At 48.0% G+C, this 27,790-nt stretch overlaps 1 protein-coding gene across 1 annotated transcript in view; it reads right to left on the bottom strand.

Moving 5' to 3' along the window:
- The window catches only part of LOC144603660 (thioredoxin reductase 1, cytoplasmic-like), a 32,995-nt gene extending 6,728 nt beyond the window's left edge, over positions 1-26,267 (bottom strand). Inside the window, exons 1-11 of the mRNA XM_078417236.1 lie at positions 26,124-26,267; positions 19,198-19,320; positions 12,962-13,034; positions 10,177-10,296; positions 8,696-8,838; positions 6,574-6,689; positions 5,711-5,936; positions 3,566-3,658; positions 1,655-1,731; positions 880-1,036; positions 221-328 (exon numbers count right to left, since the gene is read on the bottom strand). Coding sequence (XP_078273362.1) covers positions 221-328; positions 880-1,036; positions 1,655-1,731; positions 3,566-3,658; positions 5,711-5,936; positions 6,574-6,689; positions 8,696-8,838; positions 10,177-10,296; positions 12,962-13,034; positions 19,198-19,284 — 1,200 coding nt within the window. The 5' untranslated portion in view covers positions 19,285-19,320; positions 26,124-26,267. The remainder of the gene's footprint in view (positions 1-220; positions 329-879; positions 1,037-1,654; positions 1,732-3,565; positions 3,659-5,710; positions 5,937-6,573; positions 6,690-8,695; positions 8,839-10,176; positions 10,297-12,961; positions 13,035-19,197; positions 19,321-26,123) is intronic.
- Positions 26,268-27,790: the final 1,523 nt, after the last annotated feature.

Raw genomic sequence — 27,790 nt, 5'->3', positions numbered from 1 at the left:
GTGCCTCCCAACTAAAGTTAAACCAGGACCAATTTAAGTTAAACCAAAATTCAATTCAAGTTGGTCTCCATCATAACCAGCTTGAAATTGAGACAATCGGTAAAACTAGTTCACACTTGTCTTGAACAAAGGAGTTTTCTGATGGTACTGTGAGTGAACAGGGCCAGGCAGCACCACTCCCATATCCGGCTCATGGAATCATTACAACCTCATGGCTCACCTCCAACTTCCCCTCCCCGTACTTTTCCAAAGCTGCTTCTTCCGAAAGACCGCAGGCCCCGTATTCCAAGGGAGTGAAGACAGTGGTGGGCACGTTGACATAGTCGCACTGTTGGATAATATCATCAGAAACATGAATACTGCTAGATCATGCCAACTACAAAGCAGACTCTTTTTTTCCATGTATCCAAACATGCAGCCAAAACCATTTCCTTTCCCCACCCCTTTCCACTATATCCCTCCCTCTGGCTTTGCATTTCATTCCTCTTCTCTCCGTATCCGATACCCTTTTCTCTCCTTATTTTCTCTAGCCTTTGTCACTTACACATTGTCACATACAACTTCTCAGGTCTCCCCCCCACAACCTCTGGCATTTTAGAGAAAACAATCCGAGTCTCTCCAACCTCTCCTTGTGGATAATACCCTCTTGACCCAGGCATTGTTCTGGTAAACCTCCTCTTCACCCCTTCCAAACCTCCACATCCTTCTTTCAATGGGGCAACGAGAACTGCAAGCAATGCTCCAAATGCAGCCTAACCAAAGTCCTACAAAGCTGCATCACGACCTCCTGACTCTTATGCTCAATGCCCTGGCCAGTGAAGGCAAGCGTGTACCATGAGCCCTCTTTACCACTTATCTCCACATGTTGCCTATTGTTACCTGGAGAGTAGAGCCTCCATACAGCCTCTTGGCAAGCAAGCGACCAGCGTGAATGGCCACCGGAGTGAGCTGCAACTTGCCATACAATATGTCACCAATGGCATAGATGTACGGTACACTTGTTTGTTCGTTGTCATCGACAGGAATGCTGCCAGACCTAAACAGATGGAAGAAAAATGAACTGCAGTTGCCGGTGAATCTGTAGAATTCATTGCCACAGAAGGCTGTGGAGGCCAAGCCATTGGATATTTTTAAGGCAGTGATAAATAGATTCTTGATTAGTACAGGTGTCAGGAGCTATGGGGAGAAGGCAGGAGAATGGGGTTGAGGGAGAGATAGATCAGCCATGATTGAATGGTGGAGTAGACTTGATGGGCCAATGGCCTAATTCTATCACGTGTTTTTAGCAAAGAGAGACACACAATGCTGGAATAACTCAGCGGGTCAGGCACCATGCTAGTTTAGAGATGCAGCGTGGAAACAGGCTCTTCGGCCCACTAGGTCAGTGCCAACCAGCAACTACCCACACACTAGTTCTATCCAACATAACAAAGGACAATTTACAGAGGCCAATTAACCTACAAACCCACACGTTGTTGGGATGTGGGAGGAATCTAGAGGAAACCCCAGGGAGAACATGCAAACTATGCAGAGGCAGCACCCGAGGTCAGGATCGAACCGCGTTCTTTGGAGCTGCGAGGCAGCGGCTCTCCCCATTGCACCACTTTAACACTGGCGTTCTGCTGCTTAAACATTCGCGGCACAGTTTGCTTACCTTTCGTTGACTTTTACTCCCACTTTATCCAAGCCAATGTTTTTAGTGCAAGCATCTCTCCCAATCGCTAACAATACCTGTCAAAGCGGAACAAGCTTTAGTTAGAACATTCCTCAGCAAGGACGGTTTTGCAACAACTTTGACCGTGGGCGGCACACTGGTGCAGCGGTAGAGTTGCTGCCTCACAGCGCCAGAGACCCGGGTTCCATCCTGACTAGGAGGAGCCGGCGTGCTTTGTAACTGTGTCAGCGCCGTAGGTGGCTGCTATTTGTATACATTGTGTACGCAGCAAAGAACCTCACTGTGCCTAGTCATATGTGACAATAAAGTATTCCTATTCTTTCAGCCATTCATTTTAATGGGTGGAATCAGTCTGAAGAAGGGTCTCGACCCGAAACGTCACCCATTCCTTCTCTCCCGAGATGCTGCCTGACCTACTGAGTTACTCCAGCATTTTGTGAATAAATACCTTCGATTTGTACCAGCATCCGCAGTTATTTTCTTATATTTTAATGGGTAGAGTCTACCCATTGTTGGGTCCTAGAGATGGCTGTGCCAGTTATTGCCGACAGGACAGGGAGACTTGGGTCAAACCTAGAATCATCTTATTACTGTACATTCAATATATTATGCCATTTAGAACAAGGGTAAACTCAAGGAATAAGCAGGGAACTAAGGGACAGGGATTAAATGAAGATAGGCAAGAGTTGGTCTTGGCATCATGTTGAGTACACACACAGCTGCCTGGAGGGCCTGTTACTGTTCAATGTTCTATGTATGGGCTGTAGACATTGGCACAGAGGTGCAGTTGGTAATGCTGCTGACTCACAGCTCTAGTAATCCTGTTCCGATCCTGATCTCTGGTGCTGTCTTTGTGAAGTTTGCACATTCTTCCTGTGACTATGTGGGATCCCCCCCGCCCTCTCCCCTCCCCCCAATCCAACATGCCAAAGGGCCTGTTTCCACGCTATATCACTAAACTAAACAAGGGACTACACATGCAGAAATCCCAAGTGAAAAATAAACCGCTAAAAGAACTTGGCAGATCAGACAACTTCCATGGGTTTTTTTAGATTTAGAGATACAGCGCAGAAACAGGCCCTTCGGCCCACCGGGTCCGCGCCGCCCAGCGATCCCCGCACATTAACACTATCCTACACCCACTAGGGACAATTTTTACATTTGCCCAGCCAATTAACCTACAAACCTGTACGTCTTTGGAGTGTGGGAGGAAACCGAAGATCTCGGAGAAAACCCATGCAGGTCACGGGGAGAACGTACAAACTCCATACAGTACAGCACCCGTAGTCAGGATCGAACCTGAGTCTCCGGCGCTGCATTCACTGTAAGGCAGCAACTCTACCGCTGCGCCACCGTGCCGCCCCTAATAGATGGCGTGTTGGATCTGGACCCTTCTTTGGGCAGTGGAAATGGGGAGTTGTGTTGCAGGATCAGCCATGATCTCAGTTAGTAGCAGGTTCAAGGTCAGGACAACACGGTGGCGCAGGGGTAGAGTTGCTTCCTTACAGCGCCAGAGATCCAGGTTTGACCCTGACTACGGGTGATGTCTGTATAGAGTTTGTATGTTCTTCCTGTGACCAGGTGGGTTTTCTCCGGGTGCTCCAGTTTCCTTCCACGCTCCAAAAGACGTACAGGTTTGTAGGTTAATTGGCTTCCATAAATTGTCCCTAGTGTGCAGGATGGTGCTAGTGTGTGGGGTGACCGCTGGTTGGCGCGGACTCGGTGAGCCAAAGAGCCTGCTTCCGTGCAGTATCTCTGAAGTCTGAAGTCTAAAGCTATTCTTGGCACTTTGGTAGCAATTGCTACTGTGTAGTCTTGCAGGTCAAGCAAGATTCCTTGAACTTCCCTTCAAACGCTGCCCCAATCGTGCCTTCAGTCGTCACCACTTACCGTGTTATATTCCCCTTCTACGGTCTCCGAGCCCTCTGTAGATTGAGACGTTACTTTCAGTTTCCCTGGAGTGCCTGCTTCAAGTTCTTCTATCTGCAAACACAAGGGATGCATGTGAGGCCAAATACAGCACTGTTCCAAAAGCAACCAACATAATCAAAGACTTGCCCCACCAAGGTCATTCCTCCTTCTCCCCGTTCCCGTCCGGCAGAAGGTACAGAAGCTTGAAAACGCGCACCACCAGACTCAGGAACAGCTTCATCCCCTCTGTTACCAGGCTTCTGATAAGCTTGGTTACTGCTCCAATCACCTCCACCTCATTGAGAACATTGGACTTTGTTTAAAGAACTGATGCGCTACAATGCAAAGAACTATATTCTGCACTCTATCTTTCCCTATGCTCTATCTGTTGGAGTTTAGAGATACTGCGTGGAAACAGTGCCTTCGGCCCATGGAGTCCACGCCGACTGACAATCATCCGTACACGAGCTCTATGTTTTCCCGATTTCACATTTTATTGAAGCTATTTAACCTAGAAACCTGCATGTCTTTGTACTTGAGTTCAAACTGATTTAGTTAAATTGGCCAATAAATTGCCGCTAGTGTGTAGGGAATAGATGGGCGAGTGGGATAACATAGAACTAATGTGAACTGGTGAGCAGTGGTCAGCGTGCTCCAATGCCAAGTATATTCTGCACTCCGCATTTCCCCTTTGCTCTATCTATTATACTCGAGTTTGACGTGACTGTATTTATCTGACCCGTTTGGATAGATTGAAAACAAAGCTTTTCACTTTACCTCGGTACATGCAAATAATAAACCTGACACAATGATAAACAACATTTGACACTGGGCCACACAATGGCACAGCGGTAGAGTTGCAGCCTTACAGCACCAGAGACCCGGGTTCAATCTTGACTACGGGTGCTGTCAGTAGAGTATGTACGTTCTCCCTGTGACTACATGGGTTTTCCCCGGTTACCTCCCACACTCCAAAGACTTACTGGTCTGTAGGTTAATGGCTTTGGTAAAAAAAATTGTAAATTATCCCTAGTGTGTAGGATAGTACTAGTGTACAGGGTGATCATTGGTTGGCACAGACTCGGTGGGCCGAAGGGCCTGTTTCCACCCTGTATCTCCAGTCAGATTTTGGATGATCAGCCATTGAATGGCGGTGCTGGCTCAAAGGGCCGAATGGCCTACTCCTGCATCTATTTTCTACTGTATGTTTCTCAGTCTAAAGTAAAGACAATGGAATATCACGATACCAAATTCTCTTAATTCAAGGAATTATGCTTTACTTTTGGTATTGAGTTTAACAAGGGGTGGCACGGTGGCGCAGGTGGTAGAGTTACTGCCTCACAGCAACAGAGACCTGGGTTTGATCCTGACCTCGGCTGCTATCCAAGTGGAGTTTACATGTCCTCCCTATGACCGCGTAGGTTTCCTCCCACATCCCGAAGATGTGCGGGTCTGTAAGGTAATTGGTCTCGGTGAATTGCCTCCTAGTACGTAGGGAGAGCTGAGAGAGTGGGATAACAAAGAACTACTGTGAACGGGTGGTCGGAGGTGGTTGTGGACTCGGTGGGCTGAAGGGCCCGTTTCCATGCTGTATCTCTAAACTAAACTACGGGTGCTGTCTGTATGGAGTCCGCACGTTCACCTCGTGACCGCGTGGGTTTTCTCCGGGATCTCTCAGTTTCCTCCCACGCTTCAAAGACGTGCGGGTTTGCAGGTTAATTGGCTTCTGTAAATTGTCCCTAGAGTGTAGGATAGAGCTAGTGTACGGTGTGATTGTTGGTTGGCGTGGACACGGTGGGCTGAAGGGCCCGTTTCCACTTCCCACGTGGTGTCTCTAAACTAAACTAAACATAGCAACCCACACACCTATCCCGCAGATGAATGAATAATGAATGAATAAAAAATTTGAATGACCATTTTATTGGCCAAGTATGTATACATACAAGGAATTTGCCTTGGTGCTTTGCCCGCAAAAGTATAAAAACACTATATACAACGGACAATTAAAGATAAAACATTATAATTTAAACATGTGAAAATAAAGTGCCAGAGTAAAAAGAGGCTCCAGACTTTTGGCTGTTGAGTAGAGCTATTGCTCGTGGGGAAAAAAAGATTCGTGCTCACCTTGGATACCACAAACTGGCGAAGGAATTTAACTCCGTGGGACTCCATGTGGTCCCCGATCATGTTTGCCAGCTGCTGATCGAACCCACGCAGGAAGATGGAACGAACCATGACGGTCACATCCAGCCCAAGTCCCGCAAGAAACCCAGCACACTCCAGTGCAACGTAGGATGCGCCAATCACCAAAGTCTTCCCAGGACAGTAGGGAAGCGAGAAGAGATCATCACTGGAATCAGCGTTAAAGCAGACAGGGAAAATCATCAACTCCACATTCCACAACGCGCATTTAAACAACACCCTTCGTAAACATCAGGCATAAAACAAAAGGTGTAACAAGAAGTTCAAACAAAAAGGCACAAAGTGCTGGAGTAAATCAGCGGGTCAGGCAGCATCTCTGGAGAACATGTCCCCAGGTGGACAACACACACACACACAAAGGTCCCATAATTTAGTTTGGTTTATTGTCTTGTGTACCGAGGTACAGTGTAAAGCATTTGTTGCATGCTAACCAGTCAGCAGAAAGACAACACATGGTTACAATCGAGCGACCAAAGTGTAAAGATACAGGGTACAGGGTAAAGGGAATAACATTCAGTGCATGATAGAGTCCAGTAAAGTTTAATTTAAAGGTAGTCCGAGGGTCTCCAGTGAGGTAGATAGAAGGGTTTTAAGATTGCAGATTAAACAAAGCAATTGCTGGAAACAGTCGGCAGGTTAGTCAGCACCTGTGGAAAGTGACGAAGTTAACGTTTCGTCTCAAGGCTTTAATGTAGAATGAACCCGAAACACTCGGCGTCCACAGCCGTTACCTGGCCCGCTGAAAGTGATCAGAAGCGCAAGGGCAGAGAGAAAGTGATAAGTACCTGGTGATGCAATACTCCTTATCACCAGCGACCCCCAGGTAGCGAGGGCGCTCTCCTGTGGCCAAGATGAAGGTCTCTGCCGTGTGAAACGTTTCCTTTCCTTTTCTATTTGTGGCCTGTAAAACAAAAGGAATAAGAGAGCCAAGCCTCATTATGCTGGAGAATCTGCAGCAAAAAAAAACCCTTCATGACACGGGGCGGCACAGCGGTAGAGTTACTGCCTTACAGCACCACAGCAGTAGAGTTACTGCCTTACAGCACCACTGTGGTAGAGTTACTGCCTTACAGCACCACAGCGGTAGAGTTACTGCCTTACAGCACCACAGTGGTAAAGTTACTGCCTTACACACCACAGTGGTAGAGTTACTGCCTTACAGCACCACTGTGGTAGAGTTACTGCCTTACAGCACCACAGCGGTAGAGTTACTGCCTTACAGCACGACAGCGGTAGAGTTACTGCCTTACAGCACCACTGTGGTAGAGTTACTGCCTTACAGCACCACAGCGGTAGAGTTACTGCCTTACAGCACCAGGTGCAGCACAGCGGTAGAGTTACTGCCTTACAGCAGCACAGCGGTAGTGTTGCAGCCTCACAGCACAGAGACCCGGGTTCGATCCTGACCTCGGGTGCTGTCTGTACGGGGTTTGTACATTCTCCCTGTGACTGTGTGGGTTTTCTCCGGGTGCTCCGGCTTCCTCCCACATTCCAAAGATGTGCGGCTTTTGCAGGTTGATTGGCTCCTGTAAAATATTGTCCCGAGTGTGCAACATAGAACTAGTGTGCAAGAAAGGAAGACTACCACCCACCCCAAGCTTGTCCCAAGCGCAGCTTTAGACCCACTCATGTGTCATAGAGTCATACAGCATGGAAACAGGCTCTTCGGCCTAACTTGCCCACACCGCCAACATGTCCTATCTACACGAGACCCACCTGCCTGGATTTGGCCCAAATCCCTCCAAACCTGTCCTATCCATGTGCCTATCTAGTTGTATCTTAAACGTTGCTATAGCCCCTGCCTCCACTACTTCCTTTGGCAGCTCGTTCCACACACCCGCCACCCTTGTGGTCGAGATTCAACTAACTCTGCAATTCAGGGGATAGTTGGGGATTGACAAGAAAATGTTAGAATTGCCATTAATGGGCTCAACCCAGAAGCAAATTAAAAGAAAACATAAATTGAAGTTAAGCACAAGTTTTAGAATTGCAAAAAGCAGCTGAACAGGTTGCTGCAATGTAACCCATTGGATCGCATCCAACAAATGTTTTTCACTGCACCTCTGTACACATGACAATAATAAACTACACAACTGCACTCAGACTGTGGCAGAAGTTCATATCTTTTTTGGTGGAAGTTAATATGCTTAAGGCATGTTTAAATTCAATCATCAGATTGAATTCTGTAGCGTTAGAAACTTATAGCGGCTAGTTTACTTTAGAGATACAGCATGGAAACAGGCCCTTCGGCCCACCGAGTCCCCGCCGGCCAACAATCACCCCATACACGAGTTCTATCCTACACACTAGGGCCAATTTACAGAAACCAATTAATCTACAGCCAACCTGATCTCCCGGTGCTCAGCACTTCAACTCCCCCTCCCATTCCCAGTCTGACCTTTCTGTCCTGGGCCTCCTCCATTGTCAGAGTGAGCCCCAGTGCAAATTGGAGGAACAGCACCTCATATTTCGCTTGGGCAGTTTACACCCCAGCGGTATGAACATTGACTTCTCCCACTGCAGGTAGTCCCTGCTCCCATCTCTATCCCCTCCCCCTTCCCAGTTCTCCCACTAGTCTTCCTGTCTCCTTCTACATTCCATCTTTGTCCCGCCCCCTCCCCTGACATCAGTCTGAAGAAGGGTCTCGACCCGAAACGTCACCCATTCCTTCTCTCCTGAGATGCTGCCTGAACCGCTGAGTTACTCCAGCATTTAGTGTCTAACTTCAATCTACAAACCCACACATCTTTGGAATGTGGGAGGAAACCTGGAGAAAGCCCACGCAGTCACGGGGAGAACGTGCAAACTGTACAGACAGCACCCGTGGTCAGGATCAAACCCAGGTCTCTGGCACTGTGAGGCAGCAACTCTAACGCTGCGCCCTGTTCTAGTTCATGGAGCCATTACCTTGATCTTGTGAGGTCCCACAAATTGGCCACTAGCATTCTCATAGGTTACAGAATTCTCTCTCAGCGAGACTCTGTAGCCCCAGTTCAGTGAGCCAATGTAATTCTGAATGGCTTCCCTCAGAGTTGACCATTCATGGCGGACTGCAGAGAAAAGAAATGTACATGAGTCAAGGCTCAATAACATTCAATGAGTATATGTTCCATTTGTACATAAAATTAGGCATACATAGGATAGGCAGTCAGAAACAGACACAAAGCGCTGGAGTAACTCAATGGGTCAGGCAGCATCCCTGAAGATTGACCCATTCTCCAGTCCTTCTCTTCAGAGCTGCTGACGCTGCCTGTCCCGTTGAGTTACTAGAGAGGGCATCAAAAGCTAGAGGGAACAGTTCAAAGGAGATGAGCGGCATGTTTTTGGATTCGTGGGCCTGAGCTCTAGGGGGAGGTTGACAGGCTAGGACGCTATGCCTTGGAGCGAACGAGGATGAGGGGGGATCTTGTAGAGGTGTACAAAATCATGAGAGGAATAGATCGGGTATATACACAGAGTCTCTTGCCCAGATTAGGGAAAATCGAGAAATAGATGATGTAGGTTTAACTTGGGGGAGAGGGAAAGAGGTAGTTGAGACATGTAATAACACAACATTTAAGAAACACTTAGACAGATATATGGATAGGATTGGTTTCGAGGGATATGGGCTAAACACAGGCAGGTGGGACTAGTGTAGATGGGGCATGTTGGTTAGCATGGGCAAGTTGGGCCAAAGGGCCTGTTTTAAATGTGTGAATCTATGACACTAAGTGAAGGATGTGGCAGATAAATGGGTCTACTATGGATAGGGTGAGCAGTTTTAAATACTTGGGAGTCCACATCAAAGAGGATCTGACATGGGCAACGCACATTGCCTCACTGGTGGGCAAGGCAAAGCAGCGCCTTTACCACCTTAGACAGCTGAGGAAATTGTCTCCGAGGATCCTTCATTGCTTCTACTCTGGGGCTGTAGAGAGCATCCTGTCCGGCAACATTACAGTCTGGTTTGGGAACAGCTCTGCCCAGGACAGGATGGCCCTGCAGAGAATAGTGCGTTCGGTAGAACGCACCATGGGAACTACACTCGCCCCCCTGCAGGACCTATACATCAGGAGGTGCAGATCCAGAGCAAGCAAGATTATGAGGGACCCCTGCCACCCCAGCAACGGACTGTTCCAGATGCTACGGTCAGGCAAACGCCTCCGCTGTCACGCTGTGAAAACGGAGAGGATGAGACGGAGTTTCTTCCCACAGGCCATTAGGACTGTTAACTTTTATAACTCCAGGGACTAAATTTTGTCTTCTCTGTATTAACTTTATTTATATGCTGTAACTGTAATTCTTTTTTTGTGCACAATCCGCAGGCATTGCCACTTTCATTTCACTGCACATCGTGTATGTGCATGTGACAAATAGACTTGACTACAGACTGTATTTCATGAACAAACCTTTCTCGTCAAATGTCCAGCCAAACGTCCTGGCGTCATCGAGACTCTGGTGCAGCAATGATGCTTGGTGCATCAGCTTCTTTGGGATACAGCCCACATTGACGCATGTCCCTCCAAGGCCTGAATATTGAAAAACACACACACACAAGTTCATCACAAAGCATCAAGGTGCAAGAGTGATGTGTACCTTACCACACAACCATCCACATGGGACCAGCATCAGACATCAGACTTTAGAGATACAGCACAGAAACAGGCCCTTCGGCCCACCGAGTCCGTGCCGACCAGTGATCATTCCGTACACTACCACTATCCTCCACACTGGGGACAATTTTACAATTTTTACCAAAGCCAAACAGCCTACAAACCTGCATGTTTTTAGAGTGTGGGAGGAAAGCAGAGCACCCGGAGAAAACCCACCTGGTCACAGGGAGAACGTAGAAACTCCGTACAGGCAGCACCCTTCGTCAGGATTGACAATAGACAATAGACAATAGGTGCAGGAGTAGGCCATTCAGCCCTTCGAGCCAGCACCGCCATTCAATGCGATCATGGCTGATCACTCTCAATCAGTACCCCGTTCCTGCCTTCTCCCCATACCCCCTCACTCCGCTATCCTTAAGAGCTCTATCCAGCTCTCTCTTGAAAGCATCCAACGAACTGGCCTCTACTGCCTTCTGAGGCAGAGAATTCCACACCTTCACCACTCTCTGACTGAAAAAGTTCTTCCTCATCTCCATTCTAAATGGCCTACCCCTTATTCTTAAACTGTGGCCCCTTGTTCTGGACTCCCCCAACATTGGGAACATGTTTCCTGCCTCTAATGTGTCCAATCCCCTAATTATCTTATATGTTTCAATAAGATCCCCCCTCCAGTGTAAATTCCAGTGTATACAAGCCTAATTGCTCCAGCCTTTCAACATACGACAGTCCCGCCATTCCGGGAATCAACCTAGTGAACCTACGCTGCACGCCCTCAATAGCAAGAATATCCTTCCTCAAATTTGGAGACCAAAACTGCACACAGTACTCCAGGTGCGGTCTCACCAGGGCCCGGTACAACTGTAGAAGGACCTCTTTGCTCCTATACTCAACTCCTCTTGTTATGAAGGCCAACATTCCATTGGCTTTCTTCACTGCCTGCTGTACCTGCATGCTTCCTTTCATTGACTGATGCACTAGGACACCCAGATCTCGTTGAACTCCTCCTCCTCCTAACTTGACACCATTCAGATAATAATCTGCCTTTCTATTCTTACTTCCAAAGTGAATAACCTCACACTTACCTACATTAAACTGCATCTGCCATGTATCCGCCCACTCACACAACCTGTCCAAGTCACCCTGCAGCCTTATTGCATCTTCCTCACAATTCACACTACCCCCCAGCTTAGTATCATCTGCAAATTTGCTAATGGTACTTTTAATCCCTTCATCTAAGTCATTAATGTATATCGTAAATAGCTGGGGTCCCAGCACCGAACCTTGCGGTACCCCACTGGTCACTGCCTGCCATTCCGAAAGGGACCTATTTATCCCCACTCTTTGCTTTCTGTCTGTCAACCAATTTTCTATCCATGTCAGTACCCTACCCCCAATACCATGTGCTCTAATTTTGCCCACTAATCTCCCATGTGGGACCTTGTCGAATGCTTTCTGAAAGTCGAGGTACACCACATCCACTGACTCTCCCCTGTCAATTTTCCTAGTTACATCCTCAAAAAATTCCAGTAGATTTATCAAGCATGATTTCCCCTTCGTAAATCCATGCTGACTCGGAATGATCCTGTTACTGCTATCCAAATGCTCAGCAATTTCATCTTTTATAATTGACTCCAGCATCTTCCCCACCGGGACCGCTGGCACTGTGAGGCAGCAACTCTACCGCTGCACCACTGTGCCTCCCCTAACCATGTATTCCATTAGAGGGCAAACTAATATAGAAGACAAAGGGTCGGAGGGCAAAAAATGGAGAGTTGTTGCACAAGGTCGACAAGAATGCAAAAGTGGGAAATCTATGGATTTGTAAATTTGTAAATTTGTAAAATTGTAAAATTGTCCCCAGTGACAGAAGCACTAATAGTTATTCAAACACGTTCAATAATACGGGCAGTGCACTGTGTAGGGCTGCTGCCTTGCCGCACCAGAGATCCAGGTACAATCCCAACTTCGGATGCTGTCTGTGTGGAGTTTGCATGTTCTCTCTGTGACCGGGGTGGGTTTCCTCCTACACAGGTGGGTCTGCAGGTTATTTGGCCCTCTGTAAGATTGCCCCAGGTGTGCAGGAAGTGGATGAGAAAGTGGGATAACATAGAACTAGTGTCATCGGTCAGCGTGGACATGGTGGGCCGATGGGCCCGTTTCCAAGCCGAACCTCAAACTAAACTAAATGGTTCTTTCGGCAAATGCATCCGTGTAGAAGCAAACTTTGAATCTATTTACCCCAAGGCTTTGCCCGACTCGGTAATATTAAGGCGGGCATTCACTGCTGTAAATAAAAGAGCAAACCTTTGCCATCTGTCAGTTGGCTGCCAAGATGGTAGGAAAACCAGACCCAACTTGCATTGTATAATCTAGCGATTCCTGTCCTAGATGCAGGAGGTGAGCCATTGTACAACTTGCATTGTATAATCTAGCAATTCCTGTCCTAGATGCAGGAGGTGAGCCATTGTGACATGCAAGACCAACCCAAAACGCAAAAGTGAAGATTGATAAGTCTCCTGAATACGTTACAGGGCTTCAGTGACATTGAGTTTATTGAACAGATTCTACCCCTGGTATTTACCCCAGGTAGTTCCTCGGGGCGTGGGTTCAACGTAATCCAAGACCAACACTTTCTTCCCAAGCGAGGCAGCCTCCTGTGAAGGAACGAGGAGAAGAATGAGAAGCTACCAAGTACTAAACGGAAGCTGCCTTTTACAGGGAGGGATACAAGGGAGATTTCAGAGTGTTTCGGCAATTGGCCCAATGCTCAACAAGACCTAGATAGCAAGCTAAACTGCAGCAATGCAACACTGCTTTCCTGCCGCATTAATGCAACACCCCCTCCAGAGGAACTAAAAATCCCAACCCTCAAACTTCAATGTAGTTTAGCTTAGTTTATTTTCCCGTGTACCGAGGTCCAGTGAAAATCTTCTTTGTTGCTTGCTATCCAGTCAGCGGAAAGACTATATGCATGATCACAATCCAGCCGTCCATGGGGTACAGATACAGGATAAAGGGAATAATGTTGTGACTCAAGTTCTGGTCCTCAATTGAGGGCGTGGGTAGTGGAATTCTCTGCCACTGAGAGCAGTGGAAGCCAAATCACTGGATGGATTTTAAGCGAGAGTTAGATAGAGCTCTAGGGGCTAGTGGAATCAAGGGATATGGGGAGAAGGCAGGCACGGGGTATTGATTGGGGATGATCAGCCATGATCACAATGAATGGAGGTGCTGGCTCGAAGGGCCGAATGGCCTCCTCCTGCACCTATTTTCTATGTTTCTATGTTTAGTGCGAGATAAAGTCCAGTAAAGTCCAATTACAGATAGTCCGAGGGTCTCCAATGAGGTAGATGGAAGGTCGGGATAGGATGATTCAGTTGCCCGACAGCAGCTGGGAAGAAACTCCCCCTGGAATCTGGAGATGCAATTTTCACGCTTCTGTACCTCTTGCCTTGGCGAGGGGAGAAGAGGGAGTGAGACTGGGCCTTGATTATGCTGATGGCCTTTGATTTTTGAGCCGGTTCACGGACTCGCCGGCCGCTTGTATTTTCTGCGGCGAGGAAGAGTCCACATTCCACATGTACATGGAGTGTGTGAGGTTGCTGCCTCTGTATGAGTATCTGAAGGGGTTGCTCCTCAAGATTTGGCTGCATTTCAGTCCTACGATCCCGGTGTTTGGGCAAAGGGCTGGGAGTGGGGAGGGTCGTTCGGGGGGGTGGGACCTCCCTGTCGGTTTGCTCCTGGGCCTGGCCAAGATGGCCATTCGCGGGTCCAGGCAACGGGCGGTCGATGGTCACAACAGAGGCAGCTGCCTGCCCCTCTTCCGGGCCCAAGTACGTGCTCGCGTGTCCCTGGAGAGGGAACACGCGATGTCCACAGGGACTCTGGAGGCCTTCCGTGAACTCTGGTCGCCGCGGGGGGGGGGGGGGGGGGGGGTCGAGGCTATTGTAAATAGAGATTGCACCATTGTACTGTAATGATTGATTGTTGTATTGTGACCATTGAGTGTTTATTTACTTTTTGGCACACTGTATTATGTATTTGTTGAATAAAGTCCTTAAAAAGGGGGAAAAAAGCATGAAGTGGAGATGGAGTCACAGGTAGCTGGTGGAGAGCTCCAAAATGAGGCTGGTAGGGATTTTTACAACTCTTCCATCAACAACAATCAACGTTAGGTCAACTGGTCATTGTGTGTAAAAGGAAAATCAGAGATGAGGAGATTTAAGTAAAAGATACGAGAAGGGGGGGGGAAGCAGCAAGGAATGTGGGAGTCAAATCACACATCCACCATGATCTCTCAGGCAAAGACAATGCAGGAATTAAAATGTTTCCTCCCGTTCTCCCGGAGAGAGATTACAAACTACCTTTATCTCAACACTGCAAATAGATACACAATTTTGGAGTAACTCAGCGGGTCAGGCAGCATATCTGGAGAAGTGGAATAGGTGACGTTTCGGGTTGAGATCCTTCTTCAATGCAGCCAAATGTCCACCTACTCTCCCAATGAGTAATTATAAATAGACAATAGACAATAGGTGCAGGAGGAGGCCATTCGGCCCTTCGAGCCAGCACCGCCATTCAATGTGATCATGGCTGATCATTCTCAAACAGTACCCTGTTCCTGCCTTCTCCCCATACCCCCTGACTCCGCTATCCTTAAGAGCTCTATCTAGTTCTCTCTTGAATGCATTCAGAGAATTGGCCTCCACTGCCTTCTGAGGCAGAGAATTCCACAGATTCACAACTCTCTGACTGAAAAAGTTTTCAGAATGCTTATCTTATCTTCAGTATAAATCAGCATCTGCAGTTCCTTCTCACACAATCTACAAACCTGTAAGTCTTTGGAGTGTGGGCGGAAACCAGGGCAACCAGAAAAAATCCACGGGGGCTCTGGGAGAACGTACAAACTCCGTACAGACAACACCCATAGTCAGGATAAATCCCGTGTCTCTGGCGCTGTAAGGCAGCGCTGTGCCACCCAACTAATGGAGTAACTCTCCGGGTCAGTCAGCATTTATGGGCGATGTTTTGGATCGGGGCCCTTCTTCCCACCCGAAACGTCACCTATCCACGTTCTCCAGAGATGCTGCCTGACCTGCTGGGTTACTCCAGCACTGTGTCCTTTAAATAGACACAAAATGCTGGAGTAACTCAGCGGGTTGTTACTTTGTATTATTACATTGTGTCTTTTTGTGCATCAAACCAGCATCTGCCGTTCTTTGTATCTACAAAGGGCTAATTTAATTAGCTCTCGATGTTCTAAAGTAGTTTGGAGCCAATTAAGTACGCCAACTGTGTAGGGAGGAACTGCAGATGCTGGTTTCAAGTAACCCTTGCGTTCCCTCTCTCTCCGTCCCTCCCCCAACCTGGTCACCCGGCCAATTTCACTGTTTGCATCCATATATCCCTTCGTTATCGCCTCTTTCTCAGCCAACAATGGAGCATTGTGGGCTCCACCTTTCCTTGACCATCGGTGCCGGCTCCAATTTGTTCTGTACCTTTTCACGCCTCCAGTTTCTCTCTCCCCAGACTCTCAGTCTGAAGAAGGCTCTTGACCCGAAACGTCACCCAATCCTTTTTTCCAGAGATGCTGCCTGACCCGCTGAGTTACTCCAGCATTTTGTATCTATCTTAAGTGTGCTGACTATTTAGTTTAGAGATACAGCGCAAAAACAGGCCCTTCGGCCCGCGCAGGCCAGCGAGCACGCACACTAATTGTTCCCGATGTTGGGGGAGTCCAGAACCAGGGGTCACAGCTTAAGGATAAGGGGGAAGTCTTTTAGGACCGAGATGAGAAAACATTTCTTCACACAGAGAGTGGTGAGTCTGTGGAATTCTCTGCCACAGAAGGTAGTTGAGGCCAGTTCATTGGCTATATTTAAGAGGGAGTTAGATGTGGCCCTTTTTGCTAAAGGGATCAGGGGGTATGGAGAGAAGGCAGGTACAGGCTACTGAGCTGGATGATCAGCCATGATCATATTGAATGGCGGTGCAGGCTCGAAGGGCCGAATGGCCTACTCCTGCACCTATTTTCTAAGTTTCTATGTTTCTAACACTCACCTACTCTGGGGACGATTTACAGTTTCACCGAAGACAATTAACCCACAGACGTGTACGTCGTTGTAGTGTGGGAGGAAAGCTCGTGCACCCGGAGAAAACCCACACAGGTCATGGAGAGAACCTACAAACTCCAACTATAGGTATTCCATAAACTTGGCATCTTTTGGTACGCACAAGATAAAGCGGGCAAAACATTTGTCTTTGAGCGATCATCAGAAAGAAGAAAATCTGTATTCAGATAATCAGCTTCTACTGTGCCCCAATAACTCCCACTGGAGGAGCACAATACAAGCTCATGAGACATAGGAGCCAAATTAGGCCATTCACCCATCAATTCTACTCTGACATTCAATCATGGCTGAACTATCTTTCCCACACAACCCCATCCTCCAGCCTTCCAATAGACAATAGGTGCAGGAGGAGGCCAATCGGCCCTTCGAGCCAGCACCGCCATTCAATGTGATCATGGCTGATCATTCTCAATCAGTACCCCATTCCCTCCCCCTTCCCCCTTCCTCCCCCCCACCTAAAGTTTATTACCCGCTTTGACAACAATGCATTCAAAAACCTCAAAAATGTTTGCGCCCAGTCTCTGGAGCTCCTCGGCATTGCTCTGCTCACACCTCTCTTCCAGCTTTCTCCCCCTCGCTACAAGCAGCCCGAGGAAGGGTCCCGAACCGAAACGTCGCCTGTCTACATTCTCCAGAGCTGCTGCCTGACCCGCTGAGTTGTTCCCGCACTTTGTGTCTTTCTCTAGAGTGGATGTTGATCTCGACGTCCAGTCAAGAGAGGAATCAAAATGCTTTCACATTGCAAAGCGGTGATAATCAGAAATCCTGGTGGTTCGACATCTGAGGAGCCAGGTGATATCTGCCTTGTTCTCGTCCAACTCAATGGGCCTTGATGTCTGAAGAAGGGTCCCGAACCCGAAACATCACCTGTCCATGTTCTCCAGTGATGTTGCCTGACTCAGCGAGTTACTCCAGCACTTTGCTTCCTATTGTTTCATCCGTGTTTCATCTTTCCTTTAAACTTACCTGCTTCATTGGAAAAAAGTTATGATAAACTGCGTAACATCTAGGAGGGAATTAAAAGTGAGGTTGGGGGATGAACATCCCATAGTCTGGGAAATCTGCCAGTGTGGCACCATTGAATACTCGAGCGTGTCGGATTATTGGGGTTTTACATCATCGGTTTTTCAGACAAAAATGACTTGACAACTTCCGCTGTTAGCATTTAACATTGCACAAAACCGCCACAGCGCTCCTTAGAAAGATGGTCAGATGACTGGATCCGAAGTCACGCACTGTATTAGGGCAATTACAAAAATAAATTTAAAAAGTTTTAAGGAGTGTTTTAGGAGGAAGATAGGTGCAGCAGTTCAGGAAACGAATATCGAAAAGCATCAGAAATAATAACTTTTTCACACAAACGGTGGTGGGTATAAGGAACAAGCTTCCAGAGGAAGTAGTTAGTATCATGCAGAGAACTTTACCGTTAAAAATATGGAATTGCATGAAGCAAATAAGAATTTCATTGTTCCATTTCAGGACATTATGGCAATAAAATATTCTTGACTCCATGAAAAGACATTTGGACAAGTACGTGGACGGGAAAGGTTTAGAAGGATATGGTAGGCGGGACTGGTGGAGATGGAGTTGGGTCGGCATGGGCAAGTTGGGCCGAAGGGCCTGTTTCCACGCTGTATGACACCATCAGCATGGCCTTCCCCATCCAAAATCCCCCACGTTAGACAAAATAGAGCACCAAACACACACCTTGCCTGATGCAAGGATAAATGACAGGATTGTTAGCATTTTCTTTTGATTGCCACTATATTTAGTTCAGTGGGATTTAACGATCAAATCCTCCATTCTAAAGATTACTGATCCCCCTTCCCCCAACACCCCTCTCAATTCCTTCCTGCCTTCTCAAAGGCTGACTGATTAGGAAGACATCCTGTGTAGGAAGGAACTGCAGATGCTGGTTTACACCGAAGGTAGACACAAAATGCTGGAGAAACTCAGCGGGTGGGACAGGCAGCATTTTTGGCTAGAAGGAATGGGTGACGTTTCTGGTTGAGACCCTTCTTCAGACTGAGAGGAAGGTATCCTCCTCTCTATAAGAAAATAACTGCAGATGCTGGTACAAATCGATTTATTCACAAAATGCTGGAGTAACTCAGCAGGTCAGGCAGCATCTCGGGAGAGAAGGAATGGGTGACGTTTCGGGTCGAGACCCTTCTTCAGACTGATGTCGGGGGTGGGACAAAGGAAGGATATAGGTGGAGACAGGAAGATAGAGGGAGATCTGGGAAGGAGGAGGGGAAGGGAGGGACAGAGGAGCTATCTGAAGTTGGAGAAGTCGACGTTCTATCCTCCTCTCTATCGTACACTACGTCTAGAGACTTTTCACACACACCCCCAAGGTGGCACCTAGAGTTGCTGCCTTACAACGCTTGCAGCACCAGAGACCCGGGTTCAATCCCGACTACAGGTGCTGTCTGTACGGAGTTTGTACGATCTCTGAGATCTTCAGTTTCCTCCCACACTCCAAAGGCGCACAGGTATGTATGTTAATTGGCTTGGTGTTTGTGTGAATTGTCCCTAGTGTGTGTAGGACAGTGTTGATGCGTGGGGATCGCTGGTTGGTGCGGACTCGGTGCCTGTTTCCGCACTGTATCTCTAAACTAAAAAATACTAAAGTAAATTAACCTCAAAACCAGATGGCTTCTGCTTCTGTTGCACCAAGCCTTACCTTTGAAGCTGCCAGTCCGCCAGACCCTCCTCCGATGACGATCAGGTCGTAGTCATAGGGCCCCTTGGGTTTAGCGGCTTCACTCATCGTCAGCAAAGGGTGAAGGCCGCCTTCTTACCAAGCCTGGGAGGGAAGAATGAAAAAACAAGCTCATCATCATGTGGCTTCCTGCCCAAGCCACTTCTGTTACAGGAAACGGCAAGGGAGGAACAAGACATTTATTGGGCAAAGATGGTGGGCAAAATGAACCGGCAACAAACAAGACATTTACTTCACAGAAATGGAGAGCAAATTGCCACAGGCACAGTTCCTCCCCTTTCACTATCCCCAGCCAGACCGAGCTTTGACCCCCAGATCATAAATGCTGACTTGCACCTCTTAAGAGTCACCGTCTTATCTGCAATTTAAAAACATGTAACTATATATGTTTGATCTTATAGAGGTGTACAAAATCATGAGGGGAATAGATCAGATAGATGTACAGAGTCTCTTGCCCCGAGTAGGGGAATCAAGAACCAGATGACATATGGTTAAGGTGAGGGGGGAAAAGATTGAATAGGAACCCGAGGGGTACATTTTACACACAAAGGGTGCTGGGTGTATGGAACGAGCTGCCAACGGTAGTCGAGGCAGGTGCTATCATACCTGCTATGTTTTAGAAACATTTAGACAGGTACATAGATAGGACAGGTTTAGAGGGATATGGGGCAAACACAGGCAGGTGGGACCAGTGTAGATGGGACATGTTAGTGTGGGCAAGTTGGGCCAAAGGGCCTGTTCCCATGCTGTATGACTCTATGACGATCTACAAATGCTTATCTCATCAAGGGTTAATCACAACTGAGTCAAACCCTTCTTTCTTTCTTCCTGCCCACTTAACCTCATTATAAATTTACTTTTTTTAGCTTGCACAGTATCCTGGCTATAATAATCTCCTCCAACTGGTCCCAATAATGTTAGTTATAGTTACCCTCAGCTTTCAGCTGAAATTTACAACCAACCTCAATACAGACTCAAAGAGGCAACAATAACTGTCACCGTCTAGTAATTCCAAGGCCTAAACTAACACTTAGGAAACAAGTGCACAGTGGCGCAGCGGTAGAGTTGCTGCCTCACAGCGCCAGAGACCCGGGTTCGATCCTGACTATGGGTGCTGTCTGTACAGAGTTTGCACGTTCTCCCTTTGACCACGTGTGTTTTCTCCGGGTGCTCCGGTTTCTTTCCACACTCCAAAGATGTGCAGGTTTGTATGTTAATTAGCTTCTGTAAATTGTCTCAAATGTAGGATAGAACCACTGCGTGGGTGATCGGTGGTTGGCACTGACTCGATGGGACGAAAGGCCTGCTTCCACACTGTGTAGTATCTCTAGACTAAACAAATATCAAATCCCTACACAGTAGCCAGGAAACTTGATTCCTGTTCCAGCTCATAATTAAAGCTAGCATTGGACCCACAGTTGCAAGTTTCTCCTACTTTTAGAAACATCTATATTTTTGCAAAGATACTGCCTTTTAGGGAAGTTTGACTTCTTTACATAATCTAGGCTGTGCTCTGGGTGCTGTCTGTACAGAGTTCGTATGTTCTCCCTGTGACCGACCACATGGGTTTTCTCCGGGTGCTCCAGTTTCCTACCATTCCTTAGACAGGTTTGTAGGTTAATTGGCTTCTGTAAATTGTCCCTAGTGTGTCGGACAGAACCAGTGCATGGGAGATGATTGGTCAGACTGAAATTTCAGGTCGGGGCGGGACCCTTCTTCAGACTAAACGTTTGAAGAAGGCCACAACCTGAAATGTCACCTATCCATTTGCTCCAGGGATTCTGCCTGACTCGCTGAGTTACTCCACCTTTTCTTGTCTACCCAAGGCAGAGAAAGATATATTCCTATTGTCGGCAAGTGAGATTAGTGTAGATGGGCACAAAGATCAGGGTGGATGTGCTGTGCTGTACAACACAATGACTTTTCTTCCCCAAGCATTCCGTTATAACTAAGTTATGACTCAGCAGCTTCACTGGTCTTCTTGCCTTCGTTGTCCGTCCCCACACCAGCAGAGCTGCACTTGACAGTTACCCAGTCTGCTGGGGCAGCCCAGAGGATGTGCATTGCATTCACTCCAGCCACTTCCTTTAGAAGCGTGCGGAAGGAAGTGGTCTAGAACAATGGGAAGCACAAGGCAGGGAAATAAAAATCACTTCAAAGTAATGAGAAGTACCAACCTCAGACACAGAGCAAACAAAGAGCGATGACTCACTAACTGAAAATACACCCATGGCACGGAGGCATGCAGGAGAATGAAGGGTGGTCTTGCTGAAAGACAAGGTTACAAGAGTGCAGAGAGAGAATGGATTTATTTCACAAAATGCTGGAGTAACTCAGCAGGTCAGGCAGCGTCTCAGGGGAGAAGGAATGGGTGACGTTTCGGGTCGAGACCCTTCTTCAGAGAATGGATGGTCAGAGACAGAACCATAGTGTGGTACAGTGTGGAAACAGGCCCTTCAGCCCAACTTGCCAACACTGGCCAACATGAATCCAGCTACACTAGTCCCACCTCCCAGCTACACTAGTCCCACCAGTCTGGTTTTTGCACCTTGGCCTTCATCGGTCAGAGTATTGACTATAGACGTTGGGAGGTCATTTTGCCATTATATAAGACGTTGGTGAGGCAGCATTTAGAGTATTGTGTTCAGTTCTGAGCATCATGTTATAGGAAAGATGTTGTCAAGTTGGAACGGGTGCAGAGAGGATTTACAAACATGTCGCCAGGGTGAGAGTGTCTGAGCTATAGAGAGAGGTTGAGCAGGCCGGGACTATTCCCTGGAGTACAGGAAATGAGTGCTGATCTTATAAAGTTGCCTAGAATCATGAGAGGAGTTGCCTAAAATCATCAGGGGGTACGGGGAGAAGGCAGGAACGGGGTACTGATTGAGAATGATCAGCCATGATCACATTGAATGGCGGTGCTGGCTCGAAGGGCCGAATGGCCTCCTCCTGCACCTATTGTCTATTGAATAGATCAAGTAGATGCACAGTCTCTGGCCCAGAAAGGGGGAATAGGTTTAAGGTGAAGAGGGAATTTTTTTTATAGGAATCTGAGGGGTGACTTTTTCCACACAAAGTAGTGGTGGGTGTATGGAACGAGCAGCCGGAGGACGCAGTTGAGGCAGTGACTATCACGACATTTAAGAAGCAATTAGACAGGTACATGGATAGAGCAGGTTTAGGGGCAGGCAGGAGAATGGTCCCGACCCAAAACGTCACCCATCCTTTTTCTCCAGAGATGCTGCTTCACCCATTGAGTTACTCCAGCACTTTGTGCCTATGTTTCAGAAGGGACGACCCATTTAAGAAAGATGGCAAACAAATTCTCAAAGGATCATTAATTTTTAGCCTGGGGATTGTGAAGGCAGAATATATTCAAAGTATTAGGCAGCAACTCTGGAGAAAAAGGTGACACTTCAGGTCAGGACCCTACTTTCCCTCTGAAGTGGAGTCCTGGCCCAAAATGTCACATATCCTTTTACTCCAGAGATGCTACCTGACCCACTCAGTTACTCCAAACGTTGTGTCTATCTTCGGTATAAACCAGCATCTGCAGTTCTTTGTTTCATAAGTTCATACGTGATAGGAGCAGAATTAGGCCACTCGGCCCATCAAGTCTACTGCGCCATTCAATCACGGCTGATCTGTCTTTCACCCTCAACCCCATTCTCCTTTCTAGATTCAAAGTATTGTTCGACAGACATTCAAATCATAAGGGGGTCAAGGAGAATGGGGAGAGTGGAGAAAGTGGCAAAGAACAACATTGGATCAACCTGATCGTATTGCATAGAACACAAAGCGCTGGAGTAACACGGGTCAGGCAGCATCTCTGCTGGACATGGATAGGCAACGTTTCCATCCCAACTCCAACTCAAAACGTCACCAGTCCTTGTTCTCCAGAGATGCTGCCTGACCTGACCCACTGATCCAGCTCTATGTGTACCACGCATGATTCCAGCATCTTCAATTCCTTGCGTTTGATCTTATAATAAGGCAATGTAGACTCAAGGGGTAGATTGATCTACGACTGTGTGATTTTCAAAACTGCGTTCCAGAACCCAATCTTCAGTTACAGTCTGAAGAAGGGTGCTGATCCAAATGATCACGACTACAGGTGCTGTCTGTATGGAGTTTGCACGTTCTCCCTGTGACCGAGTGGGTTTTCTCTGGGTGCTCCGGTTTCCTTCCACATTCCAAAGAGGCGCAGGTTTGTAGGTTAATTGGCTTCTGTAAATTGTCCCTCGTGTGTAGGATAGGACTGGTCAACAGGGATATGGGCCAAACGCAGGCAGGTGGAACTGGTGTGTAAGGAACATGTTGGCCGGCGTGGGCAAGTTGGGCCGAAGCGCCTGTTTCCACGCTGTAAGACTGTGACTGGTGTACAGGTGATCGTTGGTCAGCACGGACTCAGTGGGACGAAGGGCCTGTTTCCACACTGCATCTCTAAAACTAAATCTCAGCTGGGCAAGGCATCATCTGAGGTAGGAATGCCTGGTGTTATAAAGCAGCAACTTGACCACGGCTTCACAGTGCAGCCTGCAGAGTTCCCCCAGCACTTTGTGCCCTGTAGTCGTTACACACCAATAATCCATTTCACGAAGTACATAGACACACCTTCACTGTGTCATCTGCACTAGTCAGGCAGTTTTCTGCCCAGTCATTCTGCTTTCCCAATAGAGTTATTGCAACATCCACCACCGGCAGAATGCAATTTGTTAACTCTAATTTCAATGAAAAGGCATCAAAACAAGATCAACTGGACAAAATTAGAAGCTAAAACTCTTCACTAAAAGCAAAAGGACAAACGTTCCTTAAGAATTTTCCAAACCACTAACCCATCCACTTGAAGTGGGCTTCTGATTTTTTGGTTGTTCCCACAATACGTACCCTTGCATAAAATAACGATCAGGACTTAAATTTCCCCACTCATCTTTGTGCAACCATTTGCATTACTATTGGCTTGAGTTCACCACCAGATTAAGCAAGATTTCTTCCACTTCCTCTGGAAGTTTTACATCTCTCCCTCAACCAAATAGTTTTGCTGACACATGATGTACCATAGAAACATAGAAAATAGGTGCAGGAGTAGAGGAGGAACCACCTCCATCCAGCCAACTGCTCTTAGTACCCATCCTACCAGTCCATGTACTCTTCACCAAATCTGCTCTGCCAGTGTTCAATGAGCAATCTGTTGTCATTGCTTCACTACTCTCAAACAAAGGGATACAAAGTGCTGAGTAACTCAGCAAGTCAGGTAGCTTCTCTGGAGAACATGGATTAGGGAAGTTTTGGATTGGGACCCTTCTTCAGACTTCCTTGCTTTCCAAGAATCCATCATCCTCTGTGAAAAAAATCTTGCCAAGCACATCTCATTTACACTTTAGTTTAGTTTATTCTCACGTATACCGAGGTGCAGTGAAACGCTTTTGTTGCGTGTTAACTAGTCATCCCTCTAAACCTCAACAGGGCAGCATGGTGGTGCAGCCGGTGGAAATGCTGCCTCACATCGCCAGAGGCCCAGGCTTCAGATGCTGTCCGTGTGGAGGTTGCACGTTCTCCCTGTGACTGGGTTTCATCCGGTTGCTCTGGTTTCCTCCTACTTTCCAAGGATGTGTGGATTTGTAGATTAATTGGTGCTCTGCAAATTGCCCCTCGTTGTGTAGGGAAGTGGATACGAAAATGGGATTACATCGATCTTGTGTGAACGGATGATCGATGGTCAGCGTGGACTCTGTGGACTGAAGGGCCCGTTTCAATGCTGCATCTCTAAACTAAACCAAAAACCACTCAACCTTCTGTTGTAGAAGGTGAGCATTACTCTCCTTATAATGGCAGTACACCAATGAACCAACATCAGAGAGCGTGTGGAGAGAATTTGCGATCCAAACATTCTGTTTCTACAACCATGTTGTTAGTCCTTCACTAAGAAGTTTTACATTCAATCCACTTCCCTGGAATCAGAGAACAAGGCCTGTACCTCTGAGGGAAATGTTGCTTTATTATTATTTAGACTGAAACATTTATGCTGAGAATGAGAATTTAGGACTTGTAACAACAACAAAAATGGCCTTAATGCAGATGCTATCAAATCGCACGCCAGATCATGTTATACAGTCAAAGAAATGCCACATTTAAAAAGAGCTATGAGGGAAGGGGGGGGGGGGGGAAGGGAAGAGGGAGGAGGGAGAGAAGAGGGAGGAGGGAGACAAGAGGAGGGGGAGACAAGAGGAGGGGGAGAGAAGAGGAGGGGGAGAGAAGAGGAGGGGGAGAGAAGAGGAGGGGGAGAGAAGAGGAGGGGGAGAGAAGAGGAGGGGGAGAGAAGAGGAGGGGGAGAGAAGAGGAGGGGGAGAGAAGAGGAGGGGGAGAGAAGAGGAGGGGGAGAGAAGAGGAGGGGGAGAGAAGAGGAGGGGGAGAGAAGAGGAGGGGGAGAGAAGAGGAGGGGGAGAGAAGAGGAGGGGGAGAGAAGAGGAGGGGGAGAGAAGAGGAGGGGGAGAGAAGAGGAGGGGGAGAGAAGAGGAGGGGGAGAGAAGAGGAGGGGGAGAGAAGAGGAGGGGGAGAGAAGAGGAGGGGGAGAGAAGAGGAGGGGGAGAGAAGAGGAGGGGGAGAGAAGAGGAGGGGGAGAGAAGAGGAGGGGGAGAGAAGAGGAGGGGGAGAGAAGAGGAGGGGGAGAGAAGAGGAGGGGGAGAGAAGAGGAGGGGGAGAGAAGAGGAGGGGGAGAGAAGAGGAGGGAGAAGAGGGAGAGAAGAGGGAAGAGATAGAGGGAAGGAGAGGGGAGGGGAGGCCGATTGACCCTCTTTAATTGTTCTGGAGCAAACGATAAAGGCCAACTCAACAACTACTGGAGTTACCGCCCGCCCGCCCTTGGCCGGAGGGTGTGTGTGTGTTACCTGTGGAGTCAGGGCTCGGTCCTGGACGAGGCGCTCTGTGCTCTGCGCTCTGTGAGCTGTGAGACTGCCGACACCCGCGCTACAAGGTAGCAGCTACAATCATGGCCATCCGCACACGGTTACAGCAGGATGTCGAAGCCCAAAGGAGGAGCTTCACCGCCGCGTCATGTCATTCCGCCCCAGCCCCAACCCCGCTCCCCAGCCCCAACCCCAACCCCGCTCCCCTCCCCTCCTTCACTGACTGCTCGCCACGTCTTGGCCCGGATCCCACTTCAGTGCGGGGGGGTCTAAAGTTAATGCTGAATCATTCAGCCAGTCTTCCTCTATTCGTAGAGTCACACAGCGTGGAAACAGGCCCTTCACTGACCAACATGCCCCACACTGACCAACATGCCCCACACTGACCAACATGCCCCACACTGACCAACCTGCCCCACACTGACCAACCTGCCCCACACTGACCAACATGCCCCACACTGACCAACATGCCCCACACTGACCAACATGCCCCACACTGACCAACATGCCCCACACTGACCAACATGCCCCACACTGACCAACATGCCCCACACTGACCAACCTGCCCCACACTGACCAACCTGCCCCACACTGACCAACCTGCCCCACACTGACCAACATGCCCCACACTGACCAACATGCCCCACACTGACCAACCTGCCCCACACTGACCAACCTGCCCCACACTGACCAACATGCCCCACACTGACCAACATGCCCCACACTGACCAACATGCCCCACACTGACCAACATGCCCCACACTGACCAACCTGCCCCACACTGACCAACCTGCCCCACACTGACCAACCTGCCCCACACTGACCAACCTGCCCCACACTGACCAACATGCCCCACACTGACCAACATGCCCCACACTGACCAACCTGCCCCACACTGACCAACATGCCCCACACTGACCAACCTGCCCCACACTGACCAACCTGCCCCACACTGACCAACATGCCCCACCTGCACCAGTCGCACCTGTCCTGTCCTGTCTAAATGTCTCTTTACCTGCCTCAACTCGGGCAGCTTGCTCCATACACTCTCTGTGTGGAAAAGCTGCCCACTCTTACAATTACTGTTAAGTCTCTCCACCACCCCACCTTAAATCTGATCATATTTAAAGAGGGTGACATTATTAAATATACAGACTGAGAATGTCAGAAGAGGTTTTTTTTTTTTACAGTTTCAAGAATCCAGAGTTAAGAGTGTTTGATTGTCATACTAGACCAAGTGGACCCGTTGGACCCAAACCTCTCCTGCATTGGTGCAGCACCCTATCCTCCTTCTCCCCTATCCCCTTCTCCCCTCTCTACCTTCTCCCCTCTCTACCTTCTCCCCTCTCTACCTTCTCCCCTCTCTACCTTCTCCCCTCTCTACCTTCTCCCCTCTCTACCTTCTCTCCTCTCTACCTTCTCCCCTCTCTACCTTCTCCACTCTTCCTTCTCCCCTCTTAAACTTTCAAATGTGAATAACTTTAAAAATATAACACCGATTTAAATAAAACTACTTGCATTATCACTAAAGTGACAATGGTGAGTAAGGTGGGCCTAAAATTGTCGCGCTATCGTGTACCGTTTTGGCTGAAGTTCAGTCACAAACAAGATAACAAACAATTGTTTTGGTATATAGATGTCCCGAAATT

The sequence above is a fragment of the Rhinoraja longicauda genome, chromosome 20 (assembly GCF_053455715.1).
Source record: "Rhinoraja longicauda isolate Sanriku21f chromosome 20, sRhiLon1.1, whole genome shotgun sequence".
NCBI classification, from domain to species: Eukaryota; Metazoa; Chordata; class Chondrichthyes; order Rajiformes; family Arhynchobatidae; genus Rhinoraja; species Rhinoraja longicauda.
The sequence above is the reverse complement of the archived record's forward strand: the minus strand, read 5'-3'. Positions and strand labels throughout refer to the sequence as shown.